The sequence below is a fragment of the Megalobrama amblycephala genome, linkage group LG14, assembly GCF_018812025.1.
Source record: "Megalobrama amblycephala isolate DHTTF-2021 linkage group LG14, ASM1881202v1, whole genome shotgun sequence".
NCBI classification, from domain to species: domain Eukaryota; kingdom Metazoa; phylum Chordata; class Actinopteri; order Cypriniformes; family Xenocyprididae; genus Megalobrama; species Megalobrama amblycephala.
Genome location: NC_063057.1, coordinates 29,986,572 through 30,003,878, shown reverse-complemented (window position 1 = coordinate 30,003,878; position 17,307 = coordinate 29,986,572). Strand labels below are relative to the sequence as shown.

General features: G+C 38.6%; 1 protein-coding gene and 1 long non-coding RNA gene across 4 annotated transcripts in view; both read right to left on the bottom strand.

Moving 5' to 3' along the window:
- Window positions 1-4,438: 4,438 nt before the first annotated feature.
- LOC125245136 (complement C1q-like protein 2) overlaps window positions 4,439-17,307 on the bottom strand; it is a 64,860-nt gene continuing 51,991 nt past the window's right edge. For 2 of the 3 annotated variants that reach the window (XM_048155617.1, XM_048155619.1), the window contains exons 3-4: window positions 4,937-5,068; window positions 4,439-4,734 (exon numbers count right to left, since the gene is read on the bottom strand). In XM_048155617.1, the coding sequence (XP_048011574.1) occupies window positions 4,454-4,734; window positions 4,937-5,068 (413 nt within the window). In that variant the 3' untranslated portion in view covers window positions 4,439-4,453. Of the gene's footprint in view, window positions 4,735-4,936; window positions 5,069-5,163; window positions 5,215-5,386; window positions 5,413-17,307 lie in introns of all 3 variants that reach the window. The other variant, XM_048155620.1, reaches the window with a different exon arrangement.
- Window positions 11,626-12,681, bottom strand: LOC125245164. The gene is made up of 3 exons (XR_007179446.1): window positions 12,500-12,681; window positions 12,260-12,349; window positions 11,626-11,729 (listed from the first exon to the last, which is right to left on the bottom strand). It is a non-coding gene; the product is annotated as an uncharacterized LOC125245164 (long non-coding RNA).

Here is a 17,307-nt window from a genome sequence, read left to right as displayed (position 1 = left end):
TTATTAGCATGTTCTTAGCCCACTTAAACACTTAGCTAATCACTATTAGCATGTAGCTACTCCGAACAGCAGATTCGACACACTGATTCATTTGTGCTCACATGCTTCCTGCCATCACTATAAAATCGGCCATCACTAATTTTTTTTTTGGCGCACCAAAAATATTCTCGTATTCAATATTAATATTGAACCACTGTACTCACATGAACTGATTTAAATATGTTTTAGTACATTAATGGATCTTGAGAGAGGAAGTGTCCATTGCTCCCTATGGGGGCCTCACTGAGCCATCGGATTTGAACTAAAATATCTTAATTTGTGTTCCGAAGATTATTGAAGGTCTTATGGGTGTGGAACGACATGAGGGTAAATAATAAATGACAGAATTTTCATTTTTGGGTGAACTAACCCTTTAACCCAAATTGATTTGCTCTGCAACAATAGATTAATGCCTGTTTAATATAACCAAAATGAATTATACCTCATGTTAAACCACTATCTACATCAGAGCTAGTAGCAAATTCCCCAAGGACTGGCGATCAAGCTGTTCTCTGCGGGCACATGAGCACTGAATGGCCGCTGATGGCCTGGAGCTCGCATCTGCAAAAGTGTCCAAACTAATTGTAAAATATGTGCTATATTTATATACAAGTCACAGATTTTAGGTCTAAATAACTACATTCTCGCCATGACATTCGCTGCAAGTGGAGCGATACAAACGGTGAAACTGGGTATATCGCACAGCTAGAAAGTGCTCTCAGCCAATCAGATTTGAGAACCAAAACAAAGTGTTTTAGATATTAATGTATCCCAAAAATTTGCAGGCCAACCATGAACTGTGTTTAAGCCTAAACTCATTGAACTTTTGTTTGTAAATCTCACATTGGCTCTGGCCTGGCGGACACTAACAGCTCACTGGACACGTTTTATGGCTATTTCGATAGATTCCTGAACATCTCCTTTGTGACTTCAGTTGATTGTGGTCAACTCGGATCGAATTACTGCAAGCCATGTGTCCGCATACTAGACAGCACTAAAAACTCCAATACACGCACACACAGAGACACACACACAAACACGCAGGAAGATTGTATGTACAAAATATGACTATGCCAAAGTGTACCCGCCATTGTACTGCAAGCTATATGTATGTGTCCCTAGTGTATAAGCTCGTTATGACTGTAGTTGTGTTAGTGTCATTTTAAATGATAAAAATAGATTATAAGCTGTATCTTCCCTTGTATGCTTTTGCCAACTGACAAGTTTGGTTTCGTTGTAAAGCTCTCTTTATGCCTTATTCAACAATGTATGTCACATTACTGTAAAATGGATTGTTCTATTTTTAATGATACTTTGACGAAAATACATCCTGATCTGATGCTTCATAAATTATGCAAATCGAGCTGCAAGACAAAACAAAGAAAAGTTTGCCCGCCAAACACCCGTATCATTGGCAGACGTTCCCAAGGAGGCGTTCTGGTTTGTTGTCCTTAAAACACAATGACACGCATCTCTTCGTTGCACAAGCTTTGCTTTTGTCAAGCCTTCGTCATCCTCCATCACCTAGGAGACGGACTCTCTCTTCTTTATTTTCCGGTTATCTTCCGCTCAAGTTAAACCTTGCTTTGGAAAACCTGCCGGAGAACAACCTCCTGAGAAGGACCAGTCGCTCCAAGCCAAACACGCTGAAACTCTACGGAAAGGCAGTAACTACAGCACTCTGAACTCACGCAAGTAACAACCTTTTAAGATTTGTGTAAACTGATTTCCTTGCTGGCTCTCAAAGGTTTAACTGTTTGTAATTTGCCACTCTTTTGATCACCTCTGTTTCCTTGACTTTACTTTTGTAGGATTATTCCCGAACAAAGCTCACCAAATTACCACAAACTCCACATTCCAAAGATCAAAGAGTCAATTCATTCCCTAACTGAACCATTTGTGAGCCATAAAGTTGGACCTGGAAACTAAAATGGCTGATCGAAGATGGCCCCTCAATGTCTGCTTTATTACAAATGCATGTGATTGTAGTAACACAGCAAAAGATCAAAGAGACTCTCTTTCGCTGTGTTGACTTTAAGAAAACAGATGGATCAGCAAACACCAGGACACAAGGTGTAAATTCACTGTTATCAGGAAACTCGGTCCTGCGACACATCTCAAGGTGAAGATCACAGCAGGGCACCATGGGAATCACCCATAAGAAACTTTCCCTCTGCCCAGCTTTGCATTTCAAAAGACATTCCAAAGTTTCAGAGACAACGGAGACAATTTAGAAAAATACTGCCAGAGATATGAACTTATCACCAAAAAGCAGTCTCTAACATATAATATGTATTAAGCATGTTTTATTTTGTTCATGGTACGTATTCACTTCTTTCTGTGTGTTTTAAATATTGATTACTGGTAAATTTGAAGAAAATCTACCTCAATTATAGAAAGTGTGTACTGTTTGGTATGGTTGTGATGGATGAATGCTTTCCAGTATTTTGATGCAAAATTGATTTATGTAAGATGTATGACTTTTGAACCAGCAAAATTAACTTCTCAAAGTTCTGATCAAAATCCCTAAGTTTGAGAACAAAGGACTGTAAGGACAGTATGCTAATTGCATACAAGGACAGGAGAACTGGGCGTTGGACCCCGCCCAAAACAGGACCTGATTGGCTAAAACAATCGGAAAGGCGGAACCAACAAACCGTTCAAAACTCAATACCGCGCATTGTGAAATGGCTTTTGCTTTTGCTTTCTGTTTTTGGCTTTCTGCTTTTGCACTTCGTCTTGGCATTCGCTGAGGCGGCGGACCGAACATCGTCCTGCCTGCAAGCCAAACCACTTCAAGACTCACTCAAACCCCTGCAAGAACCTTCGTTGAACTTCACAGCCGAGGACTTGCCAAAAGTCCTTTGTTTCCAGCAACTCCTTGAGACGCAGAGAGACACTCACGCAGCAACGCGTAAACCCTGCTATTCAACGAAGACTCCATTTTCTGCAAAGCCAACTACTTCCCCACGGACGTCGTCCTTCAGAGCTCTTGACCGAGCCACGCGCTTCCTTCAACTCCGTCACGAAGGGAACACGCGCTTAAAGGAGCAGCCAACGCAAGTAAACACAGGTCTCTTAATTTTGCTGAGCTGGTGCAATTTTATTAAGCAAATGAAACTATTGTTGGATTGCTAGTGTATTAATTCTCTCAGGTTACGGTCAGAGAAATTTGTTAAAAGCTAAAGTGTTAAATATTGATAAAGTGTTAAATATTGATTCTAAATCATTTGGTTAATCCGGTTCTTATTCAGTGTAATTTGATTACATTTGTGATTAATTATTTGGGTTGATTTCCTACACTTTCATTTTCTATATATGTGTAGTACTTGTGTATATTTAGCCGTATAACCTTTGTATTATCAATTTCATATATTAAATACATTATATTCATGCTCGATTGTTCTGCTGCTCATTCAGAAAACCAAGTCACTTCTACGTTTCGTTTCTGCACCATTGCTTTAAGCTTTGCTATAATAGGAATTTATTCTCGTGGCCAGAGAATACAATTTCTTTTACAATAGACCATAGAGAAATCTGATGGTTTGCTGGACAAGCTAGGATAGTTTTTCTAAAACAACTTTTAAACTAAAACTAATCATATACAATCTGTTGTAATTAATTCACAATATATGTGCATAATTCCCTCTTGGGTTGACATATATCATAATTAATCATAAGAATTTATGATTTATTCAATATATATTTCACCCATGATTTGAGCTGATTGATTAAATACTTGTAATATCGCTAAAGATCGTTACACTATTGTCATTTTCCTTGTTCTAATTTTATTACTGACTGTTTACTTGAGCATTTACTTTTTTACTTATTTCTTTGTTATATATTTATATATACTTATATTTTATTTTTTTACTAACTTTTTATTTATGGGCAACTATTTGTTTTGCTGTGGTTTGCTTAGTCTATAGGATTTTGGTCATATTGCCCATTCTAAGAAAATTAGGTCCACTGTTCTGGAAATTGCCACCACAAAATCAGGCATTTCAGTCATCGCAAAAAAATCCAGGTAGGACTGATAAATATGAAATTATGAGTGCTTCAAAGCAAACATTGTTGGGGAAATATTCATGAAAATGTAAGGAAAAGAAATTGCCACAATGTCTCTTTTTTCTCTTATTTATTTCTGTAGGATGAAGAGATACAGATCAAGGATCAGTAACAAGATACACTTAAAAAGGTATTAATTAACTTTCTAGATTTACTACTTTAACAAAACACTTTTGAGTCACATGTGATATTCATGGGTCCTGTCTGTCTCAGTGCTGAAACTCTTTATACAAACTTACATGTATAGACCTCATTAATACAGGTTCATATGTTAATGATTCTTCATGACTTTCATTTTAAATCATATACTGAATTATTGGAATCACATTCTGCAAAGCTCCTGTTATCTTAAGGGAAACAGCAGGAAACCACTGAAAGTGCAGTGCTTATTCTCATTATCATATATCCTTGTGTTAGGCCAAAGTCTCACATAGACAACATCTCCAACCTCCAGGATCAACACAACTCCATTTGAGGAGTTTAACGCATTCTGAGGCTGATTATCATATGCTGTAACCACATGTTCTCCATTCTTAACAATGGATACAGTTACTGAAGTTCCACCAACACCATATACAGAGACTCTGAACATGTACGCTCCTTTCAGTAGGGCTGTGAAAATACCTAAATCAAATAACAAGAGACACAGAATCAGCTGTTTCCTGTATGATTTCTCAATTACCAAACACACTGTGTGATAGTTTTGAAAGATGGCAGATAATTTAATTTTCTTATACACATTACACAACTGCAGAGAGGTCTGAATGGAGCAGAAGGTTTCATTACTATAAACTGAGTTTTATGACTCCATTTCATTGATAATTACCTGTAATTGGGTTGTAGGCGTTCCCTATGTTTGTGAAGACTTTCTTGTAGGTTAGTGTGATTTCAGTGGGAAAAGGACCAATATATCCACTGCCAGATTCCATCATTGAAGCTGAAAAAGCTATTTCTCTGTCTGTTATTGAAAAACATAAGCAATATTGTGATATATTACTGTATTACACTGAGAATGAATACACTGAATTTAACATCATTCAAGCACACTTTCACCTCTATTTTCCTTTATCAACTCCACTTGACTCAGAGTAAGATTTGAAATTTCTGTGAAGGAATAAAGTTTCTGTTAAATGACATTTACACTGATTATTGTAATAGATAACACAATTTACACAGTATACACTCAACCTTACACTAACATTTACACTATACAATGTATTGCAGGTGTTATACTTTGAGGATCATTGATAAAAGAGTGAATGTTTTGGTGAAGTACCTTCATTTTTCTTGTTCATCTCATCCCTCAGTTCTCTGATGTTTTCTTTCTGCTCTGTAACGGTGGCGGTCAGTTCTCTGATGTTTCCTTTCTGCTCTGTAACGGTGGCGGTCAGTTCTCTGATGTTTTCTTTCTGCTCTGTAACGGTGGCGGTCAGTTCTCTCAGTGCTGCATGGATGTCAGGGATGCCTGTGATCTGGGATGCTTGTTGTCTGTCAGTTGAAGCTTCAGCTCTCAAAGTGTCTGTTTGAGGTGGATTCTGTCTTCCGTCCTCAGAGCTGATCTGTTGACTGATCTCATTCTCATTGAGTCCTCCATCTACCTGCTTCTGGACGACAAACACAAAGGTTTCCAACAGCAGCAGTATACATACTAAAGCCTTCATTCTTCACTGATGTTGTTTCCAGCTCTTGCTCTGTCATCCTCACAGCCTCTCATGTTCCTTTTATAGTGTCCTGATTTACTGTCTTTTACACATGATTTACATTGCTTCAGATAAATAAGTAGTTCAAGTTAATTGTTAATCATAATTAGTAGGATGTTCCAGACTCAGTAGATGTTTATCTCTATTCACAACATTTGTGGCACTATGTTGATCTCAAAAGAAAATAAATTTGAATAATCTGTTTATTATATATATAATAGGGTAATCACAGAAGTACACACCTCTGATTGTCGGATCTATGTGCTACAACTTCCTGTATCAACAGAAGTAAAACTGAATAAATGCACAAACAGTACCATAATGTGAGCTGATTTTACCTTTGTTAACTATTACTTTATTCGGGTTCTGCACAGCTTTATAGAACACAGAGAAGAAAATATAAAGAAAAGAAAATAATCATTTAAAACAAGCAGCCAAAAGTGTCAAGGAAAATACGTAAATTAATCATTTTGCAATTTTCCATCTTGAGTTGCTGTTGTCAGCATTAGTAATATAAATAAATGTGTTCACTTATCATTTGGTGGATTTGTGCAGTGAGTTTATTATGGCATATGGTAAGAATTTATCTTGATAAAGATTAAACAAATTGTGTTTTTATAGGGTGGTTCTGCAAAAGTTCTCAGTTTTGGTTCATATGCAGAGTAATCGGTCTAAAAGTACACTGTATGTAATACTACTGTTTGTTTGTGCACAAATATTTCCTATTCGTATTTTACCCTTTGTTTGCCGCCGCCAACCTGGCTGCTTTAATACAGCTGTGCACGGCATTGTGCATTTAAAGTGGGTAAATGATGTTGATGATTGTCATCTCTTTAAGAAAGATGGTATGACCATAGACTGTAAAAAAAAAAAAAAAAAATGGACGTAGTGTCCGTGACGTCACCCGTAGATTTCTGAAGGGCATTTTTTAAGCGAAAATGAGGCCGCTGCCATCTTAGCTGCGCATCACCCCATGTTTGTTACAAATGTTCTCCATGGAAGACAAGGAAGGCAGGTTCAAGGAAGATAAAGTAGTTTAATCTCAAGGAATAGGCAGGTAACATCAAACACAGGTAACATACAACAATACCAGATGCTAGACTGAGGACAGGGAGTAACTTCAATACACAAAACCAATGACGAACAGCTGTGAGTGTAATCAGTGTCCATGGTGAATGATTAGTGGCGGGAACTGAAAACAAAGGAGCATGTGACAGTCAATAACAAACAAGATGAGATGGTGAATGTAACATTAGCTCCCCCCTCTGGAGGGGGCTCTGGAGGTGGACGGAGTGATGAAGGGAGGACGACGATCCCCTGGCGGCGTAAATGGTGTAAACCGCTGGCACAGACCTAGTGCTCCCCAGATCTGACAGTCTACAGCCGAGTAGAAGGGCGGAGTCCAGATGATGTATAGTGGACTGACGGCATCTGGGGGACGACTGACGGAGACTCAGCAGGTGGATTCCGGGGCGCAAACGGAGAGCTGGTGAACTCCTGCAACGTCGCTGGTCTGGGAGACCACGGCGAAGTACTGGCGACGACCGGCGGAGGTGGAGCTGGAGATCCCGAGGGCTGTGGCGACGTCGGCTCGACCGAGGTGACTCCGAGGGGAAGGAGGAGCCCTCTATAGCTGAAGGGGTGGAGGGACGGAGTGTAATAGACGTCCCGTAAGTCCGCTGCGGAAGAGGAGGAACGACTGACCAAGGGGGAGCCGGCCGGACGGACGAGGGAGACTGGAGGAGCCATCAGCTGGAGCGTTTCCGGCGGAACCGTAGATGGGCAGAGCCTGGACGGAGCCGGCAGGTCAACAGGCCGAGATGGAGCGACAAGGTCGGCAGCTGGAGGCGAAGCCACCGAAACCTCTGGCCTTAGTGCTGCTGGCGGGAGTGTGACCTGCGGCTCGACATCACAGGGGTTCCCCGGAGATGGCGCAGGGCAGATGACATCCAGCAGCGATGGTACAGGAGGACTGGCTGAGCATAGGTAGAGGGTCTGTAAAGGAAAACCAGTCCATAGAAATGTCCTTGTCAAATGACGATGATGAACATGATGGGTGGGTTTGGGTGGGAATCGACTCATTGCCGAAGTCAATCAGCCAGTCCTCCCTCTCCGTAGTAGTTTCTCCCTCGTCAGCAGATGTCATGGGCACTCACGTCTGTCCTTGGGGTCTGGCTGACCTGTAGCTGCCGATGGTAACTCTCCATCTGCGGGGGGCACGCACAAGTACTCCGCGGTCCGTGGAGAAGATACGGGCTCTGGGTCTGGCTATGCTCTGGATCGGGGACGAACACTCTCCACGGGACGATGGTAGTTGGCCCCGATCCAGAACAATGACTTCAGGGTTTCGTCGTCGTAGAGGCATGCGAGTGCAACACTGATGAATTTCGTGGTGAATACACAAAAATGTGAACATGTCCGCATAATCTATTTTCGGTTTTGGTCCGGTATTCTGTTACAAATGTTCTCCAAGGAAGACGAGGAAGGCAGGTTCAAGGAAGATAACGTAGTTTAATCTTAAGGAATAGGCAGGTAACATCAAACACAGGTAACATACATCGATACTGGAGTAACTTAAATACACAAAACCAATGACGAACAGCTGTGAGTGTAATCAGTGTCCATGATGAATGATTAGTGGCGGGAACTGAAAACAAAGGAGCATGTGACAGTCAATAACAAACAGGACGAGATGGTGAATGTAACAACGTCACTCCGGGATAACTGAAAATGGGCAAAGAGGCGGGATGTGGTTGAAACTGAGGTACCACTGCCATGGTTTCTGAAACCTAGCTCAACATGACCATGTTAGCACGCAAAGGAGCTATCTATATATCTTAGATACTGTCTAAAATATTAATATTCTAATGATATACCTTATCTTTATTAGTTAATAATGATAAATTATATCAATAGAAAGTTCTAAAGGTGACAGTCTACAGTGTATTTTTTACGATATGCTCCAGCACCAGTAATTGAAATTTGTGTCGGGTTTGCACATGACAGCACGAAAAATCAAACGGGACTTCATAACTTTATAATGAAATAGCATTCGCGAAATGAATCCAATCCATTGCATTTGGGTAAAATGTCCATGAGTGTTCATTGAAAAACAAAAAACAGTACTTTTTGTCCACAAAAGCATTAAATCCATTAAATATTGATATATTATCCATTGTTTGCATCACATTTCTTCTGAATGATCTGTTCTTCATCATCGTTCTTCAAGAAATGATGTAACCTGAGCAGCGTTGTAAAACTGTATGACTGTATATATGTCACAAACAAATAAGCCTGCTAAAGTATAATTTTTCAAAATGCAGCAGTTTTAGTTTTAATATCCAAGCAGTGCTGTCAGAGTTTGTGGTGTCTTGAGAGGCATATTCTCCAGCCATGGTCTTATCAAATCTCATGAACAAAACTTTCAGCCAATGCAAAGATGATCCAGCAACGTGTGTTCTGTTTATCTTCTGCATGCGAGCACGGATAAACGGTTATAAAAAAATTCACCCCCTCAGAGTTGTCATGCAGGGCAAAATTAGCAGTATAGACCAAAACCACAATTTGAACCAGGCTGAAAATATTTTTTTTTCTGCTGTAAAATTGGCCATTTTAACATGTGGGTCAATGAGATTCTGCTCTCTTTTGGAGCCTGTCCCTAGCATCCAGTTGATGAATTGCAGTTTAAGTCACTTCCATATTGGCTTCAAGGGAGGTTGCTGCTTGGTTATGACACATCTGTACTCTTTGCTTCTCAGGACACATGTGCTTTCCACTACATACTATTTATCTATTAGTATTTTCTATTTCCTGTTCATATTTTACTCTTTGTTTGCCACCGCCACCCTGGTTGCTTTAGGACATCTGTGCATGTATTCTCCCCCTCTTGATCTCCAGCCATTTGCCTGATCTTTCAGTTTCCTGTCAGCTGTTTTTTGTTTGTTTGTTTTGTTTTGTTTTTTTGTTTTGTGTTGGTGTTCCACTCATGTTTAACAATGTGTTGCTCAGGGTAACTGTTGATTTGGGAGAAAGGCTTTAATCCTGTCACTCCTGCACATTATTATACACAATTATATGCGTGACCTCATACTACAAGAAAGACTTGTACGGCCTCTCCTTCACAGCAGTGCATTATTTGTTAACGTTTTTCTATACAGTTTTTTCCATTCTACTGTCTGTATATTTAAACATGTAACTCAATAAATAAATCTGCCTGCTTTAAAAGCTTTGAGTATCTTTCCTTTTACCACTGATAATGTTGAAAGCTCAAGTGATTGTAACGTTCATTATCTAAGCATTCAGGTCAAATCCTACGTTTTCCTGTCAGTTCTAAGAAAGACGTTTACCTTTAATCTGACTCCATTAAAATTGTTATTCTTTAACCTCTTATTCTTTAATTATACTGGAGTCAGATAAATAACTGAATTATGCACGTCATCCTTCAACTGCTTTTTGATCCTATTATTGGTTCAAAATAGCAGCGTAAGCTTCCAGCCTTACATTGAGTTCATAAATATATGTACGATTTTCCTTCACATGCAAGTTACAGGAAATAAGTGGAAGAATCAGCACTTTTAATGTATGAATTTGTTGTGTGGTAAGATTGTTTTTTATTTGTTTTTCTTCACAATAGGTGCCGTCAGAGTGCGTAAACCACCATAAACTATATAGTGGTAATACTGAAGTATATTTTTGACGCGTGCAGAAGCACAAATGACATTCAGGCTGTTAAACAGACCTGCAGTAAAAGCTTCAGATCAGACACTGAACACACTGATTCATGTCACTCATGTCACATAAATAAATAAATAGTTCATTATTTCTGAATCTGGATTTATTCAGATTTGGAACCACAGAAACTGGAAATAAATTATATTTTGCCTGTGATTACGGTCACGTTAACTAAATGATCCTTCTCATAATCATACAGACAGACAAAAGACACCTGTGTAATAATTTTAAACTTTTTAGACTTTGGACTAAACAACACTGAATTGAAACATTTAGAGTAAGTGGGTAAGTTTAATCTTGTTTGAAATTAAGATAAACAGCATTTTGAAGGATTATATATGGGCCATTCTACAGGATAGGTACAAACTGCTGTCCCATAAACAAAAAACACATTTCAAACAAAGCATTTAATTGGGCACTTTCATTTTATTTATTTTTTTTTAAATGAAGTAAAAAAAAAAAAAAAAATGTATTTTTAAATCATGAAACTTTATGTAAAAAATGTGTCCTGCATTTTTGTCTCTTTCATAGTAGATAGGTACCATCATTTTGATTTAAATGTATTCAAGTCTGAAAATCTCTGTATAATCTTAAGGAACATTACTACCAAACAGAAATGGTTTGTACTGCAGAATGTACTCAATCCAACTCCTCCTATTTTACATATCCATTAAAGGTGCTACAGAGGATTTCAAGGATTTCAGGAGGGGGGTTGTTCTTACGCATGCGCTCATTTAAAAAAACTCACTAACAGTCTATGGTTTCTCAGTCGACGAAAAGTCCTTCACAGCTCATTTCGAGGGAACGCCTCCCAAAACTCGTGCACGAGTATTGGAACACGAGTGTTTGTTTACCACCGGCATTCACTGTGTCGTGTTAGTGGATTCATTATGTCGGACTCACCGCAGGTAACTCATAATCTGCAGTTGTTACTCTTACTGACAAAAACATTGCATGCGGCGCCTGGAAAGTTACTGGAGCGCACACGTCTCTCATAAGGAATGTCATGGCAGTGATTGACAAGCCAGAGGGCCATGTTTTTAAGGCCCTACCTCATGTACAGATGATGTATATTAATATTATTCCTTTCAGTGTGTAGCAGTTTTACTCTGGTTGTGTTTTGTTGCTCTCAAAGATGACAATACAGGTGGAGCAGGTCTCAGGAAGGTTTATTCTGAAGAAGCAGGTCTGCAGAAATACACAGAGCACAATTAATGTTTTTTTTTTTTTGGGATACACGTCTCTCCCCTTCAGTGGTCCATACAGCATGGAGAAAGCAGCACTCTTGTTTGAAGAGCGAGAGAAAGCACAACCGACCTCGTCAATAGCAAATGTGCTTCTCAAGATCTCAATTTACTCAATTAACAGTTACAAAACATAAGACAAATAGGATAAATCAAATAAATTAAATAATTAAGATAAAACAAACAAATAAAGTAAGTCACAAAATACATGTCACCATTATATGGCATATGAAATATATACAAAAAAAGAAAATATAGTTCCTCACTGCGTACTCGCATCAGTAAATTAATTAAATGGGGGAAAATCTCAAAAGTTACAGATTTTGCACAATTTAAATTGAAAATATTAAATTTGATAACATCACGTTTGCATACAGACCTCACTCTTTTTTTGTATCTATCAAACTCGTATAAACTCGATAGTAAACATTTCAAACATTTCTCAACATATAATACAATAAACAACGAACATACCTGCAGAAATACACAGAGCACAATTAATGTTTTTTTTGGGGGGGGGATACACGTCTCTCCCCTTCAGTGGTCCATACAGCATGGAGAAAGCTAGTAAGCAAAACCAATCTCGGTAAAATGTTCAAAATACAATTCAATGCGTTACATTTCATGACATCACCGTCTTACATTACACTTAAACGTTATTTATCTCATGAAATTAATCGATGATATTGTTTACACTTAGAAAAATATCCTTACCAGCACTCTTGTTTGAAGAGCGAGAGAAAGCACAACCGACCTCGTCAATAGCAAATGTGCTTCTAAAGATGGCGCTGTTCACACATCGCACGAGGCATTGTGTGCGTCACCATTATGTGCCCCATAAAATATTCTGCATTAACGGTTCCTACTCGAATTAATTATGCATGTTATGCCTCATTATAACTCTGAACACAAACATGAGAATATAAGAAAATAACATAAGTTTTGATTAAGTTCATTAACATTATTCTTTGTGTGTATATATATATATATGTAATATTTGAACCAGCTACAAGTGCACCTAATAAATAGTCTTTTATCAGTTAGTAAAAGACAGTTTCAAGTAATATTGCAAAAATGTATAAAACAAAACATCCTCTGTAGCACCTTTAACCTACCCGTCTAAAAAAAAGAAAAAAGGCATACAAAATACAACAAATCTCTTAAATACAATTTTAACAATATTTCAAGTGTAAATTATGTTGTATTTATTATCCCCCCAACCACCAATTAATCATACATACATTTCTACAACCCTTAACTTCATCATAAGATTTGGTCTTACCGAGGATTGAGAGCGTTGTATGAAGATCAGTAGTTTCAAGGTGGAGTCCACGCCGGCTCAGTCAAGGTCCGGTGCTCTTGAGGCTCGATGGAGTAAAGTAATTGCAGGTTCAGATAATAGTCTTATGTAATAAGTAATTTCACTCTGAGTCTTGTTTAGAAAAGTTTACGAATCGCCAAATACAATGGCTTCGGTTTAATAACAAGATACAGAAATAAAAAATTACAAAGAACATAAAAGCGAGTAAAGTCTTCACCCGGGGTGTGGCAATCTTTCTGTTGTACAACTTCCAATATATAGTCTAATCACATCCTCCTTCCTGACTTGAAAACATCTCCTTGTTTGTCAAAGTACAAGATACAGAGGTCATCTACAGGTTGCACACGTGCAGCACGTCTTAACACATTTTCTAACTTAAACTCAACGACTTTCACTCTAAATATCTTAGTTCTGCAAAAAGGCATATGGCTTGCATCAAAAATACTCATTTCGGTTAACTTGTGGTAAAAAGCATACATTAGCCTTGCATTAGTTCTTCTTAATACTTCCCCTTTCTGCAACTAAAGCATACACTGACGTTAGCTCTGCTTATCACTTCTAAGAAAAATAAGAAAAATGCAGAAGAAACAAAAATACATATTGGCCATTCTGAATGTTGACCTCTTTGGCCTTTAACTACAATAATCAGACTCAACCGGCGCTGAAGCTTTTGTGTTCAAAGCTTCAACCTCGTTTGTAATCTGTTCCAAGTCACACCTAAAAGTATTCAACATACATGATTGTTTAATAAGCATGATCAATCTCAAATTAATTCTTTGCTGTTGTCTCAACAATTTAAGCATCTCTTTGGCCTTAGGATCCATCTTTATCCCTTCCATTCTTGTGGTTCTTCTTCTCTTCCTCATCTTGTTTCTTCTTGATTTCATCTTGTTTTTTTTGCAAACCTTGAGTAATCAAATCGACCATATCAACTCTAGGTTTCCCCTGATGAATTAGTTCTTTTGGTAGGGAATCTTCAGTACAGTTCATATTTGTTAGACCAGTTTCCACGACACCCTCTCCTGAACTGTAGTAAAAATTTGCCCTCGTAAAATCACCTATAATTGGTAACCTGTCTTCTCTACACTTCATCAAAAATACGCCAATTTTCTCACTTGCGGTTTCATGTTCAATATATACATCAAACACGTTCCTCCTGTTTCTAATAAATGTAATTTCGTAATAGTATTTCATTAACCTTACATTGTTTGGATCTGGATTTTTTGGTAATTCATGTACAATGCAGTCCCTGGTCCCATCATCGTCTACAAATTTCCTCAGCACCCTCCTGGAGAACCAGACCCTCTCGACAGATTCATGAACCGTCTTGGCCATTTCGAGAAACTGTGCAAGGGTCTCCCAGGTTCTTACACCTGGCGTCTCCTGGGTCAGCACTCCAGAAATCTGCAGTACAAAAATTCGTTTGAGAACAAGGCAAAGCCATGAATCCCAGAATTTTCAATGAAATTCTGTTTAACAAATTATTTTCCATTCCAAACATCCCAAGACTTCATAACCAGGAGTTCAACGGTTTGAAATACATATTCCTTCCGGTCATTCCATGGGTTTAATCTAATACACTGTCTACCTGGTATTCCCAATTTCAGAAACCATGGAATGTGATATCGCCCTGTCTCATTATTCCGCTCCAATTTTGTCTCACTGAACCCAGCTCTCAGAAGTTCCCTTCTACCGTCTGCCTCAAGGTCCATATTTAAGCTGACTACGAAATTCCATAAGGGCACCACTTCATCCAAAAAATTTACAGCTGTCTGTTTTGGGTCATTTACACATCTGGTGCACCGCCTTTCGTCATGAATCAATTTAAAGTACACTCTTTTGATCGATGCTTTGCATCCACAGCACAAATATTTAATTTGACATGCTCTAGCACTAAATTTGCTCATTGTCTTGACATCGTCAGGTTGGATCCATTTTCTTTGTTTTTCCTCCAATTCACGGATCTCTCTTTCCAGGATCTGGAATTTTGGGCAGAAATGTTATTAGAAACGATTTGTTAAATCGTCCCAACATTCCCTCCATCTTCTCGCTATCATATGTACTTTATCCCATCTACTCATTAAAATAGCGACTCCCATTAATTTAATATTTTCATTTCTCATGTAAATTCCAATGGTGAAAATGGTCACTGTAGACAACCATACAAATACTAGTAGATTCGCTTTTTTCCCATATCTACATACAAGCAAGATTATTAAGTACGATGTTGTACATATCATTATGGATATGTCTCCCCAAATCCTATAATGATCATTCTCAACCAATTTCGTCATTATGTCAGTGCCTAATTTACACATACAGGATAGAAAAAGGACTGTAAGTCCCCTAGTTTCAAGCATCCTGCTCCAACCCTCAGAGCTCACAAGCAATCCGCAAACAAATATCAATTTGCTTAAATTTTTCATTTACAGAATTCTGCATATCTGAACAACACTTACTAAATAATGCCACCAGAGATATTTAGTAGCTCCTTGTAAAATCAGCCAAAAAAAGAAAATTGACAACTCAAATACCTCTGGGAATTCGTCAGAGGTCCCGGGCAGGCTCTCTGGCTCTTCAACGGTTGCATTGCCTCCGTTGCTGGTCCCGTTGTCATATTCAACTTTGATCATATTGGATGCCATTCTACACTTATCAATTTGGATCTCTGTTGGACTTGGTTCAATGCCAATTGCAATGATTAGTCTAGCTGGAAGTCAAAAGCTTCGCTCCGGTGCCCCCCAAGATAATTCAAGGTCAGAATCTAAGTCGTCTGTGTGGCAGTCTATACATGGGCTAACATATATCTTAAGGGTCCACTTCCCCTTTCTCTATATAGAGGAATGAGGAAGTTTACATTAGTGGTCTCTTAGACCACTTCCTCTTTTGCTGTCTTTCTTGTACCTCAAGGAGCTGTCCTAAAATCTCCAACTCATCAGCCTTTTTTCCTTTCCTAGAACAAAGCCTTTGTCCGGCTGCCATACACAGACATTTAATCATAATAAGTAATAATATAATGCCAATAACAGTCAGTCCGGCGTACAGGCTGTACCATCCCATACTAATTAGAGAATCAGTTATCCAGCTCCACACGTCTTTTGATACAAAATTGACTACGGCTGTTGCTGCAGTTTTTATTCCCTTCACACCTGTTTCCAGGAATCCGACCGGATCATCAAACCATCTCCTTCCGACGATGATTCCGTCTATTTCCCGGCTGGTGTTGCATGTGATATTCCTCATCCAGTCTAACCCTAAATAAGAGTTTTTATCCAGTGCATTGCACCAATTCTTTTTCCAATTTCTCCTATTAATCAGTTCACTAAGATCATCTAAAGCTAGTGCATCTAGGTTCGTTATCACAGCTTTGTTTTTTCCATAGGGAATATTGTATCTAATTAAACTATTCTCTTCAATTCTAGATGGTGTATGGAAAACTTCCCAATTTCTTCTCTCGTCAATTTCTCTCACCACGCCATTCGTTCCATAGGTTATTTTGAACCTATGTGATATTTGATCACGTACGAATGTCCACGGCAACACGGGTAGGCCATACGTCCAATAACATAAAACTGCAGATATCTGATTGATGGTTATTGCATCATATCCTTCTGCACAGCTTTTTAACATTTCAGCACATTCCTGACCAGGCAGGCCGAACGTCTCTTCCCTATGGTAAATCAAACTCAGCTTGTAGATTCCTTGTTTATCCTTTTTCTGTTTTAAACCTACTCTCCTCAGATGTAGTCTACATTTTATACTCAGAATCGCGCTCGTTCGGTTACCTGTTTCTGGATCTGTTCCGTTTACAAAGTCCATACAATTCATATTCTCACGATATTTGTCACATGGGCTCGCGTACGAATAGTCGTTATAGTCGTTTTTCGTGTAACGATACTTCTGTCCGTGTTTACGCTTCCCAATTTCTTCTCGGACACATTTATCCATTAGTTTCGTTTCATGCTCATAATGGTTTCTAATCTCCTGCTCAGTTTTTAATGTTTCATTAATCTTCATTTTAATTAGATAAACATCAACTGGTCTTTCCGTGTTATCCACCTCCCAAGATTCCTTCTCTTGGTTGTATGTGGCTCTCGGCAGGGTCATTTTGACCTTCCATAACCATGGTAAAGTATTATTAAAGTCCAGACTCATTGTAGTCTCATAATAGTTTTCTTTCTCTACATACTTGTTTCCATAA